Here is a 24,099-nt window from a genome sequence, read left to right as displayed (position 1 = left end):
AGACTGTCTTAGCAAGGAATAGTTCTAAAACACTTTGAAAGAGGCATTTGAAAAAAAAAAAAAATGACAATAACTGAGGTCCATGAAGAACTGTCACATAATTGGCACCTAGGGAACTCAGCTTCTCTGCTTTGCCCACCTACTGCCAGAAAGCTAAAATTGAACATTTCTTGCATGTTCCCTGATGACAAAATGGCATACCTTCATTGTCTCAGATAGTATATCTGGTATTTTAGTCAAAAGCTAAACATGATCATTTAGAAATGTAAGTGGAGGGCCGGGTGCTGTGGCTCACACTTGTAATCTCAGCACTTTGGGAGGCCGAGGTGGGAGGATCACTTGAGGTCAGGAGTTCAAAACTAGCCTGGCCAACACGGTGAAACCCCGTCGCTACTAAAAACACGAAAATTAACTAGGCATGGGTGGCACATGCCTGTAATCCCAGCTACTCCGGAGGCTGAGGTAGGAGAATGGCTTGAACCTGGGAGGCAGAGGTTGCAGTGAGCTGAGATCATGCCTCTGCACTCCAACTTGGGTGACAGAGCAAGACTCCATCAAATAAATAAATAAATCTAAGTGGAGATTTCTTTCTCTAAGATTTTGTCTCTTCAGTTGGCTTTTACCATTGGGAGCATTAAAAAAGTTCACACTATATTAGCATTTTGCCCTAAGTAAAAATTTTTGTTTCATCTGGGCCTTCTGATGCTATGGAATCAAATGCCTAAATCTGGCAAAAGAGTGGCAAAATATCTTAGGAATGATCCTGTCCAACCTCTCATTGTGTAGATGAGGAAAGGAAAGTTCAAAGTATCTGCTTGGCTTGCCCATAGCCACACAGCCAGTAGGAACGAAGAGTTGGACTGAAGTCTGCTGACCCCAGCCTGGCTCTTTTCCCACCATCCCGTACCACATCAGTAATTCTTGTTTTGAAAAATTAAAATAATTGTTAAGTTCTTCATTTGACAATTTTGATACTGTAGTTGATTATTACATGTATTCTGTAACTTGTAAGTTTTAAATGTATTGCGTTGACAACTTTGTAGCTTAGAAAAAATGTGAATTATTTTAATGAATGAGGGTGTTTTTTTTTTCTCCCTACTGTTTTAAGATCTATTCTCCAGATCACACTAACAACAGCTTTTCATCAAACCCTTCAACTCCTGTTGGCTCTCCTCCATCTCTCTCAGGTAGTGTATTTCAAATCCCATTTCATCATATAACAGTTTATAAGAATGATTCCCCCCTTGTACTTCCTGATTTTGTAGGTGGAAACTCACTTCCCCCAAATCCCAAAGCTTTAACATTCCTATAACAGACAAATACAAAGGGTGGGAGAGACAAATTACCAGATAACAGTATAGTCGTTTACATCCAAACCTTTCCTTAAAAATTAGATTATCTTTTTAAAATATACAGGCATATGGAAAATGTATTTCTTACACTTTTCTTAGCTCTGCAGAAGACACCCAACAGCAGAATAATGTATTCCAATAAAACGTCTCAGATGAAAAAAACTCAGTTAATATAGTCATGAATATGAATATAGACTATATAGTCATCAAATATAGACTATTTAAATGGATCATTTCCTGCAGGAATTTCAGGCTTTCCAAATTCCCTCTTTAAAGTACATGCCATTGGGATGTTTAGAGAAAACTATAATTTTGTAAATAAATTGTGAAATAATTGTGTGGAGTAGAAGGGATGTTTGACTTCAAAGTATAACACATTCGTATGACCTGTGGCTTCAAATTGAATAACTATAATTTGTAGAATTATGTCAGTAATGATTTTACTTTTCAGGGGTCCGTTTAAGAGACTCATTGTCTTTCCAGTATAAATGCTTCCAGAAAGCCTTTCTTGGTTCATGTCTCCGCTCTTTCGTAAGGAGACAGGTGGCTTATTAAAAAAAACAAAACAACAGCAAAACCTAAATCACATCTGTACCTGATGGAAACCTTACCTTACTGTAATTTATAGTGGAGTTACTTGTGTTTGTTATTTCCTGCATGCAGCTCTCGTGGCCCAGTGTAAACTCGGCTCCTTGGTCGAGGACAGGAGGTTTCACATTGCCACAAAACTTTCAGAAATGATGGCCGTGGCTTAGCTGGGATTTAATGTCAGCCTCTTCCAAGCCTCCGTGGTATGGGAAGATCACAGAATAGAGAGGGCAGTGGGATTCTGAAGTCTATGTCCAGAGAGACCACGTTGAAACTGGGAAGCAATTGAGGTGATTTTAAGAGGATAATCAAACGTTCCCCCTGGTGGAAATAGAAAGTAGAGTTCAGTATTGTTGTGCTCCTCGGGTTCTGTACCAGATTCTTACACTCTGAAAAATGATTTAAATTGTCAGTAACCCCCTTTCGAGACAACAAGAGATACAACAAGGGATAGAGGAATCTGAGCAGGTGGAACTCCAGTTTCCACATTTCAAACAAAGTAGCTTTCATTGTATTCATTTTCTAATTTAGAAAAAAAAAATGTTCTATGGTGTCATAATGTTTGAGAACAACTAATGTAGTCTGATACCCTGATTTTACAGATGAGAATACTGAGTCCCAAAAAGGGAGTTGAGTTGTTGAGTTTATTACCAGTAGTAATAGCAGAGCTTGGACAAAAATCTGGTGCTCACAGTTCTGCCATCCATTTCTAGATTAATGGTAGGAAAGAAAATTAGGATGCACAGTCATTCTAGAAAACATCACAAATTCCCTCGACCTGAGTAGCATGCTCTCAGTGAAAGGCACAGAAACAAGGCTAGAGATGCCACTTTTTGGGTCTTGGTAATGCATCATGGAAGACCACATGTTAGGAAGAAAGAACTTTTATGAAGATGCAAATATGGGGACAGATTGCTATTTTCACACTGACGGCTCTGTCCAAATTCTGTCAAGAAAAGTAATTGAACAAAATATTCTATTTTTATTTAGCATAAAAATATACATGCGCACCCAGAAAAGACAGGAAGAGTGGATTTTAAAAGTGCTAACAGTGTCGGGGCATGAGATTTCAATGAGATCATAGCTATTATTTTTTCCTTTTTTGAATTATGTATTTTCCAAGTTTTCCACACTGAATGTGTATTATTTTACATTTAAAGTGTTTTTTATTTTGTAGGTTAGACACGTAATATGTATTCTAACAGCGATCTTTTTTTACCTTCAAGTTTAATGAATCATAAAAAAATTATTTTCTTCAGAAGAAACTTTTAGTTGTTGCTATATATTGACTTTAAATTTCTGGCTTAGTGGATCACTGATAACTAATCTTATTCCCTTAAAAAGTTTTTCAAGATTTATCTTTTTCTAAAGATTGTTTTAAAAACAAGTGGCAAAGCTGTTTTCCATTGGTGTGAGAATTTTGGTTTAACATAAACTAGCCTTGCATGAAGGTCTAACAAAATCCCATTTTTGTACCCTTAAAAGTACCTTGATTCCGTAGTGATAGTTTTTCTTCCACAGGAACCCTTCTTACCAAAATTCAGAATCAATTAAATGTTCTCTTTTAGGAGACAGCCAGCCTGGGGGAATTGTGAGTCTATGTAAAGTCTACATATTTTACATTTAAAATGTTTTCCTTGTCCCAAAATTCTTATATGGGAAGTTTAAATGTATTTACCTTGTTGTTTAAATGAAAATCATCATTGCCATTGCCATTTCCAAAAGGACTGTTTAATATATTGGCAAGCGTCTTTTTACATGTGTCTAGATCTGATTGTAATTCCCATTTTAATATCAGCAGGCACAGCTGTTTGGTCTAGAAATGGAGGACAGGCCTCATCGTCTCCTAATTATGAAGGACCCTTACACTCTTTGGTATGTCTCATTTGCTAATCTCTGTCCCACCCATTTTCAGGTCATGTTCTTTCTTGTTCAGTCTCCTTTACTCTCCAAGATTTTGATTTTCCCTGTTAGTAACTTTAGGTCAGCGTTAAGCACACAAGTTTGCTGGAGCCAGAGTCATTAGGCTATGCTTGCTCCTATTTGGAGATGGGAACCCAGATCCTACTGTAATGGAAGCCCCAGGGCTCTAAATACCTAGTACCAGATAAAATCCTGAAAGGGCAATGGCCTCCTCGCCATCTCTAGGAAAGATCCCTGTCAATGATTAAATAACTTTCCTGCTATCAGAGTGCTGGAACTCCAGCCAAGTCCTATACCTGGAACATTTGATTCCCTCTACCTCTGCTTTACTTTCCAGAATAACAGGTTTACAGGAGATTTCCTTCTTGTAGAAACCCAGTGGTATCCTTTGTGGTAGAGAAATGCCTACTCTTCCAGGAGGGAATTGCTGAAAATTTCCATGGATGTAATTAATTATTATAAATACTCACATGATGATTCAGTGTCTGACACTTCAGTCTTTCTCTCCTCATGATGGTAGGGGCCAGAAATATGCATGAAACAATGCTGGTTGTGCAGCATTTAGGCTGCACATGAATTTAGTGGGAAGGAATAGCAGTGAGGGAGAGGAGCCTTTTAGTTCCTCGGGTTGAGGTTTTCTTTTCTCCCTCATATCTTGAGATGACACATGGAAGAAGACATAGATTTATCTGTCTGCTTTAGTGTTGTCTTGTATTCTTCCCTTTCAGCTTCATCTTAAGGAAAATCTGAAAAGCAAAGCAAAGCGAAGGTGGATTTCCCTCCTTTGTTGTGTTCTTCCTTGCTATAGCGTATGAGTCATTCAGCTATGCATTTTAACCAATAAAAGAAACCAGACAGTGAAACATATATGCACTACCCAGCCCAATTAATCTGCGGACCACATCCAAATAATTAGTTGTTTTAGTGTTTACCTTCATCAGTTATTCTTTGGGGCGTATTCATCAAAACCAGGCTTCGTCCAACTATAGAACTGTAAAGACGGGGTGTATAGTTATGGACCACAGCTTCCATTCTGTTTGAATTCTGAACACTGAAGAAGAGATTTACAAGCAGAAACTGCTCTCTCTACCAGGAAGCTGTGAGCCAGAAACTGTGATAGGCACATGTATGATTTCTTTTCCTGCATATATTTATACTCAGAAGTAAGTATGTATTATCATTCCCATATTTATAAATTAGAAAGCATACACTCCAAGAGGTTTAGTAACTTTTCCAAGGCCAAATACGTAGCAAAGCTAGCAGTCTAGGGGAGGTAGTTTAACTCCCATACCCACCAAATCAGAATGTTCTGTACCATAGACTACTACATTAGACACACATTCTTCCTGTTAGTATAAAATAATTAGAAGTGTTTTTTCTCATGCAATAGAGCTGGTACACTTGTTTGCACAGCCCATTCAAAATCAAAGTCAATTGTAGCATGATCTAGTGCAAAGAGTCACTAGATCTAAAATAAAAAGACCTAGATTCCAACTCTGACTTTACCATTTCCTAGCAGTGTGACACTATGTAATTAATTCACTTTGTGTCTTTGAGCCTCATTTTCATGTCTGTATGGAAGGGATCATAATATCTTCCCTGCCTGCCCATACACATGTGAAACAAGGATCAATGAGATGGTATATTTTAAAGTGTACACTGGAGAGTGGTATTTGATATCATTATTGATCAGTTTTTAAAATGAATACATACATTTTCTTCACTAAAATCTATACGCATTGTCTAGTTGTGAAAAACTAGAATCCTAATGGCAAGGATGAACAAAGGTTGGTTGGTTTTTAATGGTTTGAAGTTGTGAATTCTGTGCTATAGTTGGGGCTTTGAACTCAGTTAGATGCCCCCAGTGAACAGTTGATTCAAGTGTTTGTGATTCTTCAAGTCTTAAAATCTTATACTACTTTAGTTGACAGAATTTATATAATTTTTTTCTGTAACCATTTTGAGGCCCTTACACGCATACCACCACACACCTACTGGTTTTGATGACAGATAGGAAGCCAGAAACACCGGTAAAAACTCAACAAGAAATTATCATCCATTTGCTTTTCCCTGTCTCTGATTTGGTACTTAGCACTGTGTCATATACCACAGGGAAGACCAAAGAAATATACCTTCAGGAAAAGAATTTAATTAAGAAACTATAAATAGGTCATCTTTCCGGTGGTAATTGTTTAAAACTCTTTAACTTAATACCTGCCAGAAAGTTCCTTAAATTCAGTGAATGTTTTTCTCTTCTAAAATAAATTTAAATTACCTTTCAAAAGGCAGTACCGTATATAGCACATGTATGTTATAATGTCCTGGAATAATTATTGAATTTAGTTTGTTTATGAAAAATAACACTATAATTTTAACATTAACACATTCTACCAGTTTTCTGGAAACAACACTATTTGTATTATTGTTTTAAGGAAATACACGTTATTGGAAACATGTATTTAGAAACACGCAGTGTGTTTTTTGTCAACTAAAGTTTTACTTATATAATTTAGGCACCCCTTTTGAACCAAATCAAATTTTACATCGTTTGTTAACCAACAGCAAAGCCGAATTGAAGATCGTTTAGAAAGACTGGATGATGCTATTCATGTTCTGCGGAACCATGCAGTGGGCCCATCCACAGCTATGCCTGGTGGTCATGGGGACATGCATGGAATCATTGGACCTTCTCATAATGGAGCCATGGGTGGTCTGGGCTCAGGGTATGGAACCGGCCTTCTTTCAGCCAACAGACATTCACTCATGGTAAGTGATGAAATTTATAGACTCTATAGTTATCATATAGAGTTAGAATTTCAGGTATAGATACTATTGTTGCTGTTTTTTCAAAAATCAGCTTTATTGAGATATAATTCACTTAACATACAATGAGCCCATTTCAGGTGTACAATTCAAGTGTTTTAGTGTATTCATAAGGTTGTGCAACTATCACCATAGTCTAGGTTTTGAATATTTTTGCCCCCTGCAAAAAGAAAAGAATCCCTGGTGCCCATTAAGCAGTCATTCCCCATCCCTCCACTTCCAGCCCTTGGCAACCACTTGTCTACTTCCTGTGTCTATAGATTTACCTATTCTGGATATTTTGAATATATGGAATCATACAACATGTGGTGGTCTTTTTTGACTGTCTTCTTTTACTTAGCATGACTGTTGCAGTTTTTCTATAGTTTGCCACGTATTAGAGCTTCATTCATTTTTATTGTCAAATAGTATTTCACTGTATGGACATACCACATTACACATTTGGGTTGTTCCAACTCCTTGGCTATGATAAATAATGCTTCTATAAATATTCATGTTTAAGTTTTTGTGCGGACACATATTTCCCTTGAGGATGAATTGCTGGGTCATTGTTGGTGTTTGAAATTATTCATTTTGGTGACCCTGGCCAAAGTGTACAATTTGAGTTCATATTATAATATGACATTGCTAGTAATTCAAATATTAGTGTTTTTTTTTTTTAATTAAAGAAGCCAAAATAGTGTCTGTCAATTCTGAGTCTGGGAGATAGAAATATATGGTATATTTGTTTGTATAAATACATTGTGTGTGACTGTGTAATTTAATAGAGTAGCTTTACCACTACCTATTTAGAATAAGTCTTTATTTGAATTATATTTAAGCAGCTTTGTCCATATTACAATTGTGATTTTTTTCCTCATTACTTTTGAAAGGATTTTGGAGATAATTCTTTTTGAGGACGATTATGAAGATTCAGAGACTCTTCTTAATAGAATATTAAGTGATGACAATTAATGAGGTGACCAGAGTGGTGGAGAATGTAACTTGACCAGTGATTCTCTGTCGTTCTGATCCTCACAAGCTCTACCTCGTCTCTAAGCACCTTAGTGTCCTATTTTGTCCCTTACAGGCTCGCTAAAAGTTGCTTGGATGAAGGTATATTTTCCATTATTACTGTAGCATTTCTCGTTTAAGCATGGTCCCAAAAGGAAATGCAAAATACATACAAATTATTATGAAGTTAAGTTCTTGCTCAGTAGTATTCTCCTGTCCATCTTTCAGTTTCTCTTAATAAAAGGCTAAGATTAAGAGTACCATTCTGAACGGTGTAGTATTGAAATCTGCAATCAATTTGAAACCAAAAATACTGGTTTATAAATAGAAGCAATGAACTCACATGTAAAATGTGGAAAGATATTTTTGAATGCCAAAGAGAAATCTTTTTTTCTTTTCCTTGACCTCTGCCCTAAAAATTCATCATTGAGTAAAAATTGTTTATATGTTCATGGCAGTTGCTTAGAGTTTACAAAAGAAAAGTCTAGATTTTAACTTAGCTTGGCCTCAGGTAATGTGTTAAATACACTTGGGATGCATATAATATGAGATTTTCGTTTGTACAGCTCTTTTTTTTCTAACTACAATGTTTAAACAATACTGCTTTTAATTAAGAAATCTGGCTTTATTAAAAGCCAGATCTGTGACTTATAACCATTTCTGTATATCTGCTCTCAATCAAGAGAAAAATAGTTTAATTTCTGTAGCTGTGTTCATTTTGCATATGTTAAACGGATGTAACATGCACCCAGGGCATTGCTTCAGAGACAGTCTTTTCCATAAATATGTAAAGTTTTTCTTAAATACCATATGTAGGTTAAGTGGTTCTTTTAAATATTAAACTATACAAAAATGCTTTTTGGGACTATTTGACCTTTGAATTGACTCCTTTTTGAGTCAGATTCAGAGGTGGGATGGGAGGAAAAGACTAGAATTATTTTTGGAGATGGGAAGTTCGACTGACCTCAGTAGAAGCGAAAGTGAGACGATTGAATAGAACGGTAGAAAAAAGGAAATAATTAGCCAATATTACATAGAAACCCCTTTAATTTGATCTTGATATATACACACATACACACACACACACACACACACACACAAAAGCAATAAAGCCACCAGTTTTGCTGATAAGAATAAGTTCCTGTTTTCTCCTCTGAAGACATTTAATATTCAATCAAGGACAGCCACAGAGCCAAGCAGATCATAGCGTAACTCCAAAGATATGGCATGTCATCACCCTGCTGCCCTTTGAACCAAATGGGGTTTTGCAGTCTCCTTTCTTCTTGAAAACCATTCAACGTGTCCCCAGAATCTGAGCTCCTCAGCCTGAAACACTAATCTGTGTGAAAAGGATTGGTTTGGCCTATCTTTCCCGTGCAAACTGGTATGAATTTTAAAACAAAAACATAAGAACAAAGGAAATAGTTTTTGAATTTAATCAGTCTGAAGTTAGCCTTTGACCATTTGATACATTCCACAATAAAAAGGAAGTTTAAGGGGAAGGCAAAAAAAAAAACTCATCCCCCTTCCCCCCAACAACAAAAAAAAATTCAAGGAGGATACTGGTAATGTTTTCCACATTTGAATTTTAATACATGAAACAGGCTATAAAACTTTGGCCAGCTGCAGTAAATAAAGTAGCCGTGGGAGGTATGCACCGGAAACTTCAGCAGAGAGCACTGGTGAGAGTCTCATTCCCAACTACACACCTTCGTTTGTTGTTCTGGGCGGAAGCGAGTTGCAGTAACTTGATACTCATCCCAGCCCCGGTTTTGTTTTGAGCACATCACCTTTCTAACTCTCCTTAGTAATTCCTTCTGATTAAAGAGTAGACAGCTTTGAATCCTCTCGATCTCCGTACGCTTCTTGTTTCCTCTCTCCCCGCCTTCCAAAAATCAAAACAAAATGGCTTGATAACTTGGAAGGTGATATAAGCATTTCTTTCTGCAGCAGCTTGAAATCGTGGTGGGGAAAACTGTGGTTCTGCCTCGGCTGTTATGTTATCTCATTTAATTGCTAACATATTGTCCTTAGCTTTTGATTCATAAAATGTTTTCCTTGGAGTTCTGAAGTAGGTCTTCAGTGATTTACTAAGTATTACTATAATGAAAGGGATTTTTTTTTTTTCACAGCGGCATGGCTCATAACACAAGAGCGAATGTTTGTATACTTGCAAGCTTTCGGGATGATATTATTGAGCTATGCTTATTTCCTGCTCAAAAACCTTCCCTGCCTTTCCATTTTCTACAAGATAAAGACCAATTCCTTAGCTCAGCATTTGAAGCCTATTACCATTTACCGAAAGCCTTATGTTGAGCTCTTCCAATCTGCAACAAGTCTTCCAGCAAGACGAGGCTGGGCATATTACCAGAATTCACCCTGTATGTTCTCCTTCGGTACTTTTGTATCTGTCTGTCTTGTCCAGCCCTATCTGCTTTCCTCTGTACACCTAATACCCACCCATTCTCAAAGCACTGACTCAAATCATTCTTCTTCCAGGAAGCCTTCCCTTGCTACCCCACCCATGCTAGCCATTTTTTTCTCTATTCTTACAGCCCTATGAATCATACCATTTCTAGATATTTATCTTACCCAGCTCTGCATAGCTGTGCATCTTTTATAGATATGACTCTGCCTTACCAACTGTTGTAAATTCCTCGAGTCCCACATATTATATTTTGTCTCTCTCCCCCCGACCCCCGTAAATAGATCATCCATAGAAACGGGAGAAAAGAAACTAGGAAACTTAACATTCTGTGAGTGTGAGTTGGCAGCCCCTCTGCTAGGCGCTCCGCATGTGTTGTCTTAGGCAGTCTTCACAACAGCCCAGTGAGGATGATAATAGTCATCATTTCAGGTGTCGGTAAAGTGAGCCTTAGAAGTTTGAGCAGTTAGTCTCAAGTCCTGCAGCTGGATTTAAACTCAAGCACATCAACTCCAAATTCAATGCTCTTTTTTACTACCAGGCATACTCTCCAGAGATTATCTATGAGAACACCTTTTCAGAACTTATTTTAAATGCTAGGAGCTTCTGATTTTCAAATCTTGATAAGTGTTGGTTGGCAAAAGAAGTTTCCAGGTATTCCATGGCTGGGTTCCCAGAGCAGCTCTCTTCCCAAATGTATAGACAGAGAACTTTCCCTCCAAAGTGGTGGCATGCTTGGATTAAAACCCACATTATCTATGCACTTATTCTTCAACCAACATGTTTGCACTGAGTGCCTAAGAGGTGTGAACTCTCCCTACCAGGGTCCTTGAGGTAGCAAATTTTAAGTTATCAAGTTATTTTTCTTACTATAACCACCCACTTTTCTTCCAAAATTAAAGCAGAAATCTCTGAATGTGGGAAAATAAGGAAATAGCCAGGTCTTCACTACCCTAGTTAGAAACTCTTACCAAGTATGATTCCCTCTCTGCCTCAGAGACCTCCATGATTAATCCTGATATTAAATGATTAGATTTCTTATAAATTATGGAAAGGGCAATTTTCCAGGTAGAATTCTCTCTTATTCATTCAGTATTCACATCCACAGATGAGGCCTGAAAAGAAGCGCTTCAAGTGACCTAACCTCTTTTTTAACTAAGAACAAAACCCATACCAAACTTGTCTTTATGTGACTCTATGTGTTCCCGTTTATTTGTTGGTAGAGTCAGCAACTACGGGATCATTGAGCTAAAATCCCCTCTACTATTCGTACATCGCATAGTGTAGCTCTCAGATCCTTCTTGTTTAAAGTCTATTTATTCATTTCAATAACATTTATCCGTGGTTACCAAGTGTAGGTTCTGTGCTCTCAAGGAATTCACAGGCTAGTAGGAAAAGATGTGTACTTAAGCAGATTGCTCCCTGCCAGTCTGCTATGCCCTCTAAAAGACCAGGGGCCTGACTCTTATCCAGTAGTGAAAGATCACATGGTTGTTTAGTAGAGGAGTGGTCATCTCCAGTTGACTTAGGGGTGGGGGAGTCATGTGCAACTCACCCTACACACCTGTCCTCCACAGCATCCCTCCAGAGTCCTGCAGGTGGGGGGTGTGGAACCCATTTCAGAAACCACCAGTAAAAGTGGATCTTAGCCCAGTTTTCCTCTTTTCAGTAACAATTTTTGTTTTACTTTGGATTAAATGCAGTCTATCAAAAGAGCATTCCTTAGGCAAAGTGGTATCCTTTTATTTAACTGACATTATATACATGAGAACTTTTACCTCTTAGGGCTTCATAGGACAAACAACTTCAATTAGTTTTCCTTGTATAGTTAAGAGCTCAGACCACTGAATTTTAGATTCTAAAAGTACCCTGGAAATCACTTAGCCCATTGCCCTTCTTTGAAGACTGAGGCCTAGGAAGGAGAAGTGACCAAACCATGGGTACTCACTAGTAGGATTAGAAACCAGACAAAAGAGGCTGGACACGGTGGCTCACACCTGTAATCCCAGCAATTTAGGAGGCCGAGGCAGGTGGATCACTCGAGGTCAGGAGTTTGAGACCAGCCTGGCCAACATGGTGAAACCCTGTCTCTACCAAAAATACAAAAATTAGCCCGGCATGGTGGTGCACACCTGTAATCCCAGCTACTCAGGAGGCTGAGGCAGGAGAATTGCTTGAACTCTGGAGGCACAGGTTGCAGTGAGCCAAGATTGTGCCACTGCACTCCAGCCTGGGTGACAGAGAGACCCTGCCACACACACAAAAAAGGAAACCAGACGAAACAGCAAGCAGACCAGCACTCCTTGTGCTATATCCTACACTGCTCAGCTGACTTCCTCTTTACCCTAATACCATAACCATTTCAAAACTGTGAGTGGTAGAAATTAGAAACCATTCTGTTACTCTGACTTAACTAATGAAATCCAAGAAATCTCTGTAGTTGGCCTAGGCTGCCTGCAATGAGTTGCTATTTAGCTCTACCAGTAATATTTGGCAAAAAGAGAGGGTGGTGGGCATTGATGTGATGTGGCAGTTATTGGTCCATAGTCATGGGAGCAGCAGGAGTCAGAAAATTTTGTTTCTATGTGGGCCTCTTCAACAAAGATATGATCAACAGAGGCATCAGCATCTTCAGTTGATAAAGTTGATAAAATAGAAAACTATTTTCTAAATAGCCCGTTACAGAATTTCACCCAAGCTATTGGTGGTCAGTAGCATCTTTTAATAGCTACTATCTTGTTTTTCTTTAAATTAGGATATTTGCCTTCTCTAGTGTTTTGTCATCTCTCCTAATCTCCACAACTATCAAGTATTTCGGAGAGCAGATTAGTAACCTCAACTGAAAGTTTTGATCTTTATCAATTTATCAGTTGCTCCTCTTGGGCTTTCACAGGTTTTGATTCCATAATGTTCTGTGTCTATTTGAGTGCATACTTCATTTCTAAGCAGTTATTCCCATGGACTCTCAGGGAATTTAAGAGATTATCTCTACTGAAATCCCCCTACAGATTTCCTGCCAAGAAGTCAACAAGCCTTGATCAGCCTCCTTCCTTCAAGGGTGACTAGCTCCAAATGCCCACAAAGTCCATTTTCATCAAATATTTGAAAGTTCTTCCTAGGTCCAGCCCAAATTTGCTTTTTTCTACAGTCCTTATGTTTCTGCCCAATAGAATTGCCCACAAGTCAAGTCCAACAAGCACTTGAGAAACTCAGTTATTGGAAGACAGTCTACTCAGTGTTTTTTTTTCCTCTAGACGAAACATCACTATCTTCAAATATTTAACCTGAAAAAAAGTTTGGACTCCCTGTCATGAACTCCATTGCTTCCCAGTGCATTCTCCCTAGTTTAGCAAGGATGCCTTTTTCTCCACAAGAACCTTTTAGGGTGTGGAACCGCAAACTGAACACAGTGCTTAAGGAAGGATCAAGTAGACTAGGGTGGATCTATCTCCTCCCCCATTCAATACCTTGTATCTTCATTAAGGCCACCTAACAATATCCTATTTTGCTATGTTTGATGCTTTTATTGTCCTGCTGACATATATTCAATTTGTAATCAGCTGAAATCCATAAGCCACATATCTCCCCAGTCTCATTGTGTACTTTTTGTTGTGTCTGTACAAAACTTCATGAAACCCCATTGAATGTTATATTGTAGCCTCAGTCTGATTCCTGTTTAATGGTTTCCCTGAAGCCCTCATTCAGTCACATACTCTGCCATCTCTGTTGCTGGCAAATGTGATGGGTGTGACTAATGCCCATATCAAAGCCACCAATACAAATATTTTCAGGGGAGGGGATTGACCAGAAGGCCATGAGGCTCAGTGTTACAGACATTCTTTCTACACGAGTGCTATCTTCTGTCCTTTGAGTTTAATCTCACCTGGTTCTGTCTCCCTCCTTGTACACTGTATGGCCCACCTTTGCTCATTTTGTCCATAGCGTTGTCACAGAAGCCAGGCATGCAGCACTCACTGTGAAGCAGGAAATGAGGCTTGTCCAGAATGCCTTGCTCTGGTGGAACCAAACTGAGTTTGAGAGGCCATTCCTCTGTTTCAGAGCACTTTCAAAACTGTTTTCTAAATAGCCTGTTACAGAATTTCACCCAAGCTATTGACGGTCAACATCATCTTTCAATAGCCACTATCTTGTTTTTCTTTAAATTAGGATATTTGCCTTCTCTAGTGTTCTGTCATCTCTCCTAATCTCCACAACTATCAAGTATTTCAGAGAGCAGATTAGCAACCTCAACTGAAAGTTTTGATCTTTATCAATATCATACTTTATTTTTTAAAAACTGAAAAGAAAAAGAGGACAGAAAGGAAAAAGAACTTGAAGAAATTCTTTTAGCCATGGATTAGTGATAACAGCTGAGAATCCTTGAGCTTACCGTTTAATATTTCTATATTAATTTAAAGAAAAGTCAAAAGATTTTGAATACAGCAATAGCAGTGAGATCCTTTAAGCTCTATTCAGCAGCCCCTAAGAAAAGTGATTAAGACACCGTGCATGCCCATATGTGAACACGGTTGGCCACCTTAGGTATTTCCCCTTCTTTCCACATCAATACATATTTTACTCAAATTCAGACTCTATGATGATGAAACAGTCTGGCATTGGATGTTTACCTCAAAACCCTGCTCTCTCTGCACCTAGGACAAACAAATCCTAGTTCTCTGGTGTTTAGCATCTTGGAGCCATGAATTTTAAATAAATCAAAAAAAGAACCTTGTCTTTCCCAGTTTTAAAATATAAAAGATACACACACACACACACACACACACACGTGTATTTAAAATAGACCCTATAACCTCATCATATTCTTACATCCTTACATGGTTTTCTTCTTAAATTATGGAGGAAAAGGCAGGCAGACACTTTTAATAGCACAGTGATCATCATTTTTTAAATGAACTGTTACAAGGACATAATCTTAAACTATCCATAATTTGGAATAGGCACAACTGTGCATTTAAAAAAATGCAATATTACCCTTATTTTCTCAAGAAAGCAGATTTTCTGGAGGGAAAAGTATATATTGTATATATTAGAAAATACACATATGTTCATTCACTCCTTCTGCATCTGCTGTGCTTCATATGCTTTTGGGGATGCATAAATGTGTAAAAGAAAGTATCTGATCTTACAGGCCTTTTATCCTGGTAGAGTGATGATACAAATATGGGTCTAACTATAATGCAAGATAGAACTATGAAATGACCTAAGAAGCAATTCAGACCGCTAGGAAAAGCTTCCCGGAGAAGATGCCATTGAGCTTCATATTCGAGTCCACATAGAATTTCAACAATTAGAGACAGGATAGAAAAGGTGTTGCAGAGCCATATAATAAACATGATTTAAAACCAAAAACAGAAAATAAAGGCTCATGCACCTAAATGGAAGTAAGAAAATTGCCTGATGATACCAGCCCTTGCAGCTTGCCAGCCAGGGCTGCACTGGGTGAAAAGCCCCTCCGCAGCATGGCAGCTCCAGCAGTTGGCTCAAATATTTCACATGAGAGTCCACAGGAAGAGCGAGCTTTCATGTATATTTTTTACATCCAAATTAAGTTAACTCATGGAATTTTCCACCCTTAGGAATTAAAGTAGCAACTCATGAAGTAATTCAGTTATGTCATTCATACCAAAACAGAAAATACTGAAGCAACTTGGCACCGTTTAAAAGCCAAGATTAGGCCTTGGCCATTTTATATTTTTTCACATTCCATGGCCGTTGTGTTATTTTAACTTTTATTATGGCTGTAAATTTTTCAAATCAAAAGTATCTTAATTGCTTAGAAAACAGAAGTTGAAAATGGGTTCATAATAAGAAGAGGGTTTAGGCAAAGCAGCTTTAGGAGTGAGAACTGAAAAAAAGCTGTAGCATTACATTTTCTGTAATGTGAGGGTTCTACCTAATTGGTTGACATTCACAGTTGTGCATAATTATAGCTTCCTCTATATCCATAAATCATCTTAGAACTATAAAGTTGAGTTTAACCAAAAGATCTGTCCAATATTAGTTAAATGACATCTTTAGGGAAGCATTGTCCTGATACAATAGCCACATTCATTTTAAAGCAGTTAATTGGACACATTGTCAAAAACCACAGTATTGAGTTTCCACATTTTAATTTCACATTTGCCTTCTCCCTGGCTTCTGCACACGGACGGGTCTCTTTTGGAGCTGAAAGTGTGTGAAAGTTATTGGAGAATGGTAGTCTCTGGGTAATGTTTCTGTAAGCTGCCCAAAATTTTCCCCCTGTAGTCTAGATGGGAAACAGCTGGTTTTTGTTTAAAAAGCTGTTTTGCAAAATGTCTAAACCTTGAGATATAGAACTGAGGTCACCATTAAAGCAGGTGCTTAAGAGCAAGTGAGAAAGACTTCAGAGGCCGACTGGCTCTGGAATCTTCTGCAGGGCACTTCCTATTAGAAGAAAAGTGTTGAAGTTTGCTCCTTTATTTAGGACACAGCTATAACTATTAATAAGTAAGTGCACTAGCAGTACTACTAGAAATTGAGTATTTTTGAACATAGCCAGCCCTCAAGTGAATAATTAGCTCAGTATGAAAGGAACTAAAATGGTCATTTTTCTCACAGGGCTTCAAGATACAAGAGCCCAAGGCACTCTAGTCTCCTTTGGGTGTTTGAATTTCTTCTTTAAACACACCAACAGTAAAAGAACTACTATTTCAAATAAGCAGTACCATAACTGACTATATCTTCTGAGGTTTTGGATGCAATCTAAGAGAAAGGGGGAAGAGAGACCCGACTTGGCAAGACCCGTACCGAAGCAGTTTGGAAAAAAAGCAAAGCAAAAAACATGTGGAACCACTAAAGGCCAGTGCACGTCAGGTATCCACCAGTCTGAAGATGAAAGGAAGTAAGCCTCCTCCCCTGGGAGCTGGAGGTTATTAGCAGCTGTTTATCCAGTCGGGAATAGAGATTAACATTGTACTTTTTTTTTAAGAACTAGAAGAAAATTTGTTTGGGAAGTTGGCTTTTCATATCAAGTCACTGTGCCTTGCCAAAAAAAACTTCCTTTCTCAGAACTCATGTACTAGCATTGAGCAATGTTATGATTCTCTGAGAAACTCTGGATTACCAAAAAGTCTTTCTCCATTAAATAGAACAGAAAAGGACAGAGAAATGGGTGGACGTTTGCCATTGACACATTGCAGTTGTACTCTTTACCATGTGAAATTCGCCATTTGTTCTATTACCTGTTCTCCAACCTGACTCTAAATGGGACACTGTGCCCTCTACCTCTCACACGCACCCTCACAACTTAATCATTGCCACTCTAAGGTGCACACAATGGGTTCTGCAGATACCTACTGCTTGTAAAAAGACCTTTCATGAGATATTGGGGAAGCTGCCTAGTACTCTGGGTGCTTTATTCTCAAAAACAAACAAACAAACAAAAAAACGAGTTGGATATGGGTATTTTTCCCCTGATTTAATGCTACTCTTAATGTCATTTTCTTTTATTAAATCCTTTTTTCTGCTTTTGATCTTATTTATAGCAGAGCCACTGGTCATATGGAAACTATTACTGTATAGCTGCGAGATGAAAGACTTCATGGCAATTAAATAAGAGTGAATCATTTGGGCCAATAATACACACATACAGTGAGGTACCATTTGTGTCCAAAATGCCCTGTGTTGTTCACTTTGTAGCAAAGCCATTGAGCTTTACAAAGGGCTTTACAAAAATCTGCTTTTTGTCAGAAATATGTAGTCTGACCATATGAAAACACATGTTAACACACAGTGCTTAGCTGCTTGCTTCTTCACACATACACAGTATCTAAATCATGCCACTTATTGATATAAAATGAAATTTTCACTTAAAGTTGGGATGTTATTTAATTGTGTTAAGCGTCAGCTCTTTAAAAATATATTTGGATAATCCATGTCAAAATTCTACCCATCATTCAAAACCTGCCTAAAATGCCATGTTCTTCTTAAAGTAGTCCCTGGTTTCCTAAACGGATATGACCTCATCATTTTTTAAAACCCTACTTGACCTTGTACTCCTTTATGACATTCATCGTATTTTGCCTTGTATAGTAATAATATTATCCCATCATTAAAATATCAGTGCCTGGGCTAGGCGCAGCGGTTCAGGCCTGTAATCCCAGCACTTTGGGAAGCCGAGAGGGGAGGATCACAAGTTCAGGAGTTCGAGACCAGCCTAGCCAACATGGTGAAACCCCGTCTCTACTAAAAATACAAAAATTACCTGGGCGTGAAGGTGCACGCCTGTAATCGCAGCTACTGGGGAGGCTGAGGCAGGAGAATCGCTTGAACCCGGGAGGCGGAGGTTGCAATGAGCCAAGATCATGCCACTGCACTCCTTTTTGGGCAACGAAGCAAGACTCCATCTTAAAAAAGAAAAAATAATCAGTGCCTGCAAAGTCATAGATGTGTCTGTCTTTTATTAGTTTTCCCTGCAAATGCCCATGTAGTGTCTTGCATATAGTACACTTTCATAAGGTGCTTGTCAAATTAAGTGAAATGTTTATTATTTGATAGAAACATGATAAATGTATATTTGACAATATCAAACAATTAGATTTCAGACATAGTCTTACAGATCCATACCATTTGTGTCATCATTTACTAAGCATCTAACTGCACATTGTACTATTACACTCCTGTGCAGTGTGACCTGTGCAGTTCCTGTCCTTGGGATGGGATGCTCACAAATGGAGACAAGTATAGGCTTTACGAATGGCAGCAAAACAAACTTATTGAAGTTTATGCCCTGCACCATTCAACAGTGACCTTGAATGTGTTTTAAGGGTGGTGTCTGTAATGCATAGTGAGCTCAGTGAGGTGACAAGAAAGTGAAGATTTCTGGAGATCCACTCAGCCCTGAAGGGTCAGAGAGTAAGGGGATCTGTGGGGCTAATAAAAGAGAAGCAGTTGGTGAGTTAGGAGAAAAAAACCAGCCCAGCAGACAGAGCAGGGAGAGCTTTGCTCAAGCCTTAGTGATGTGGGCATGAACCCAGCAGATGAGAGGCCATGCGTAGGTAATTGAACATTGATAGTGAGGAATTTAAAAATAGGAGGGAACTGCATTGGTCCTGGGAGTCTAGGTGAAGGATGCATCAGCACAAGGTGGACCTCTTAGACTGGATCCATACAGCAAGCAAGAGCCAGGCAGAAGCCTTAATATTGCAAGGGATCAACTGATGGAGAGAGAATATTGCATTTAAAAGATGAGTATTTGGAAAGTGATGGGGAAGAAATGGTTCATTAAGTGAGCTTCTTTATACTTCTACTCTCTTTTCAAATATATTACAATAAGCATGTGTTACTTGAATAACAAGAAAAGCATTTAAAAAATAAAGACCAGTAGGTAATGGTAAATCCCTAGGGATCCTTAGGGATGGCCTGTCTGGACTGGCTAAAAAGTGTGTGGAGGTCAGCAGCATGACTGCACCCTCACGGGTATGCTTGCACTTCAGGCATTCAGAATTCCAAGTGTAAATCAAGTGTCCAGTTGTCTTTTCCTTTAAACAGAAGCTGTTTACACATAATTGCTGGACTTCACCATACTCTCTGTGCTAGGTATGTTTGGTTCACTAGGATGGATTAACTTTAGTTCCATACCATCTACACTAGCCTGCTATGTGGAGCAAGGAAGAGATAGAGGAATGGGCTCTGTTAATCTGCCAGTGTCCCCACTAGGTGAGCTCCATCCAGTTATGGTTTCCATTATAGGAAAATGATGTCGAGAATTGAGGGTGTGGGATACAGAAAAGAGAAATGAAACAGTTTTAATAGATGGAACGTATGAGTTAGTACAAGAAAGATGAGCTGAGGTCGGCTCACATCCGTTTGCATTTCTTGAACTATATCACAGAATCATTCGTTTAACCATTTTGGTGAACATCCAGGGGAGTTTCAGCCCAGCTGATCACATGATAGACAAGCACTGCCAAGGTCAGGATCATTTAGATCGTGTTTAAATCCTCTTGAAAATTATTTTATTATCTGGAGAATCAATATTAAATAAATCTCCAAGAATTGCACAATAAGGAATTACCTTACATTTCATACAGAACATAAGTGAAGCTGTGATGTTTCTGGAAAACAATGTAGGTGTTCTCAAGACAGTTATGAAATCTTCTCCCAACATACATGTTAAGAATCAAGTAAAAATCCAAACAAAAGAATTGAATCCAGATCTGATGTTAATGAAAAGTCTCTTAAAGGTTTAATCACATATACTAAAGAAAAATCATCTGATAATTTTTTAAACTGAGAAATATGGAAATTATGTTTGTGGTTGGAGTGTCCCAGATGTTAGCTCTTTCTCCCACAACAGGTGGTTATTAGAGGTAGGTCTTGTTTTCTGCAGAGCCTCTGTGCCTCTAGTGTTGTTCCTCACAGTATCTATCTACTGCTGCCATTCCATGAACTTCCGAGTTCCCATCTGTGAGCCATTAAAAAAGTTTGCATGACCGCTTCCCACCTCTTTAAAAGATGCACTTTTGTACTAAATGGTGTTTTGCACATTTGAGAAAATAAGTTTGCTTTCCTCTAATATGACAGAGGTCTGGCAAGATAATTGAAACTGAAATCTAGTACTCTACAACTGTCATGTATAATTGATATTTCATGGGGAGATTACAGTTCAGACACCAAAACTGTTTTCTGTATCAATGGGTTTCTAATTACAGTGAAAACCCATCAGCTTTTCTTTTGTGTGAATGGAAAAACAAGAGAGAAAAGCAACAGTAAGTCACAGTTACCAGGACTTCTGTCTTTGTCCCATTTTGTTGTTCTTTCTAAAAACAAACAAAAAAAACCTATGTCCAAAATTGGAAACCAGATGCTATTAATAGCAAACTTTAATTTTGATGTACCAAAATGTTTATAATAGTATATGCAGTTTTGTGTCATTATCACTTGGTCTAGAAACTGATGACAAGTTTCCTAAAGTTCCCATTGTATACTCTTTTAGAAGAATTATGGTAGAATAGAAGTGACTGAGGTCTGAAAGCCTGTTTTGAAGCAGTTATCTCTGGAGATAACATTAACTAGGATTGAATAACTGCCAAATGAAATTTAATACATTTTCCCATCCATGAAATAGGCCTCTTAAATACAACAGAATAATTACTTTCACAATACTGCCTGGAAACAAAGAGAGCAAAAATATTGAATGTCTTTTTTGTTTGTGGTGTTTGTTGTTAGCTAGAGGATAAGGACAAGGATATTTACCACAATGCTGAATGCATCTCCATATAAAAACAGCCTTGCCAATAGCCACCTAATTTGAATCTGCATGTCTTTTAAATCTGTTTATGTTGGAGGGATCGTGGCAAATATTAAATTTTATAATTTAGTTAGACATCTCGGCCTTGGCCTGAGTTAATGAACTATGATTTTCCCCCTACAATAAAGAAAACGGAAATGATTTTCCTGTATCTGTATATGTATGTATATATATGTATGTTATATGCTTGTACCTAGGTGTGTGTATATATGTATGGACACACACACACACACACACACACACACACTGTTTTAAAACAAAAGCTCTGGGAAATAAACACATCTTGCCCCCTAACTCTCCTCCCCTCTCCTATGTAATTGTTCAGTGTTGTAAGTTTTCTGAGTTCAAAATGTTTTAGATCTCTAACTAAACATCGAAAGTTGGATCTTAAGTCACTTCACCATTCTTGGCCTTAGCTTTCTTTGTAAAATGAAGAGTTTGACCTAACTGATATATAACCAAGGTCCTCTAAGCCCTTGACATCTAAGTTCTGTGATTTAAAAGTGTTTCTATCAGTTTATCAAGCCCTTTCTTGGAAACTAAGGTTATTTAAAATTATATGGTGCTTACGTGATTCAAAATAATTATTGCATATCTAATGACATTTATTTCCAATGACAAATTCACACAGGAGAATTTCAATAGCTGTGTTGGAATTTGAATATAATTTGACCTAAGATACAATGTAACTCAGATATTTATACCTACACGTACCAGCCCATATGTGGACGGGACAGGCCAAGCTGGCTGTGTTTGGACTACATGATCTTATCTCCCCTTCCTCCTTTGTGGCTCTCTGGACCAGGAAAATGCCTGTCATTAAGGCGGCCCATTCATAGCATGACCTATGTCTGCTTCAAAATGAGCTGGGCCATCCAGTGATCTTGGCATTCTGAGCTTAGAAATACAAAGACAAAGAGGAAATTAGCAGGAGGTACAGAACCAGAAAGAATGCACCAAGAGGTATCATGAAGAAAGAGTCCAATCTGTCATCATGAGAGGGCAGAAGCCGGAGAGAAGCAGAGGTCCCCCCAGAGGGAGGAGAGAGGCTGAATGAATAGCCCAGCAGAGGCGAGGAGTGGCATTCGGTTCCCAAGAGCTCTCTGAGTCCAAAACCTAAGCTACAGAAAACTATTTATGATAAGTCTTTTATTTGAACAAACTCAAATAGGTTTCTCTTCCTTACTATTAAAACTACCCCATGAAATTGATCAGTTTACAAAAATCCCCCCAAGAATCATTATGAGTTCCACAAAAACCAGGACCACATCTGAGTTATTTCTCATTCTATCCCCAGTATCTCCCAAAGTGACAGGCATGAGCTAGATTAGAAAATGTTTGTTAAATTAGTAAATGCATTCTCTGATCAATCAATGAATAATCATTGAATAATTTTTAAATTTCACTTCTATCTTTTACTTTTAGCATAGATATCACTAAAGCTGCATTATACGTGACTATGGGAAGATTCACATTTACAATGAGTATTAATAAAATTAACTTTTCATAAGCTGGCTTTTAACTTTAGACTATTGTTATCTCTATGAAAAGGTTATCAAAATAGAGCTTTAACGAAGTATGGATTTTCTAAAAATAGGGACCAAATGTCATGCTTAGAATTGACTTGTAGGAATCTCCTACTAGTATTTAAGTTCAGAATGCCAAGATCATTGGATGCCCCAGCTCATTTTGAAGCAGACATGGGTCATTCTATGAATGGGCTGCCTTAATGCCAGTGGGCAAATCCCTGACCCTTGTATATACAAAGAACAGTGTGAGTTTCTCCATCTATTTCTGTGTTATTCTAGCGATGGATTTGTGCTGACAATCCACTGTGTTTCTTCCCTTGTCTCTTATGTGACCAGAAATAATGTTTCTGAAAGAGAAGAAAACAGGGTTAGAATATGCTGTCTGTGGCCAAGGAAACAAGCAAAGCCAAGCCAATTATTCAAATTGGAATACTCTTCCACAGCCACAGGCAATGGAATTGATCCTATCCTGGAGAATCAAGCTCATTATTACATGGCTCTGGACCTATCAGAGGGCATTCACATGACCTGGAATAGACACAAGGGAAGTCTTAAAACATCACGACAAATTAGCCCAGCGTGGTGGTGGGCGCCTGTAATTCCAGTTACTTGGGAGGCTGAAGCAGGAGAATCGCTTGAACCTGGGAGGCAGAGGTTGCAGTGAACGGAGATTGCACCCCTGCACTCCAGCCTGGGTGACAAAGTGAGACTCTGTCTCCAAAAAAAAAAAAAAAAAAATCAGAACAACTTTGTCTCCAACATTCTTTATGGAAAATGATTGATATTATTTAAGATGATCTATAGAAAATAGATGGAGTTAGGTAACATATGGGCCTAAAGTCCAAACAAAAATGTAGTTGGAACAGCTATATCCTCAGATATATTTATAATATATAAGAGTTTACAGTCATTGTATAGGGGAAAGATTTAAAATTAAATGGATTTTAACAAAACAGAGACAAAGATCACCGTAAGTGAAGATAGCTTGAGTTTTGAGGGTTCTTGAACTACACAGGCTATTATTTCTATATAACATGCAAGTATTTTCAGTCAAAATACTTGATTCTGTCTGCAGTTATTATGTACCTTTTATATACTCATGTACGAATGCGTGGGTTCTCTTTTTCTCTTTTGAGAACTTACCTCAATGTGATCTAGAGGGAAAAAATTTCA

At 38.1% G+C, this 24,099-nt stretch overlaps 1 protein-coding gene across 29 annotated transcripts in view; it reads left to right on the top strand.

Annotated features, from left to right (window-relative positions):
* The window catches only part of TCF4 (transcription factor 4), a 366,054-nt gene that overhangs the window by 328,395 nt on the left and 13,560 nt on the right, over positions 1–24,099 (top strand). For all 29 annotated transcript variants that reach the window (XM_024236137.3, XM_054538007.2, XM_054538001.2 and 26 more), the window contains 3 exons: positions 1,109–1,187; positions 3,739–3,815; positions 6,426–6,629. In XM_024236137.3, the coding sequence (XP_024091905.1) occupies positions 1,109–1,187; positions 3,739–3,815; positions 6,426–6,629 (360 nt within the window). The remainder of the gene's footprint in view (positions 1–1,108; positions 1,188–3,738; positions 3,816–6,425; positions 6,630–24,099) is intronic.

Source organism: Pongo abelii, chromosome 17, assembly GCF_028885655.2.
Source record: "Pongo abelii isolate AG06213 chromosome 17, NHGRI_mPonAbe1-v2.0_pri, whole genome shotgun sequence".
Taxonomy (NCBI): domain Eukaryota; kingdom Metazoa; phylum Chordata; class Mammalia; order Primates; family Hominidae; genus Pongo; species Pongo abelii.
This window is presented reverse-complemented; position numbering and strand designations above follow the sequence as displayed.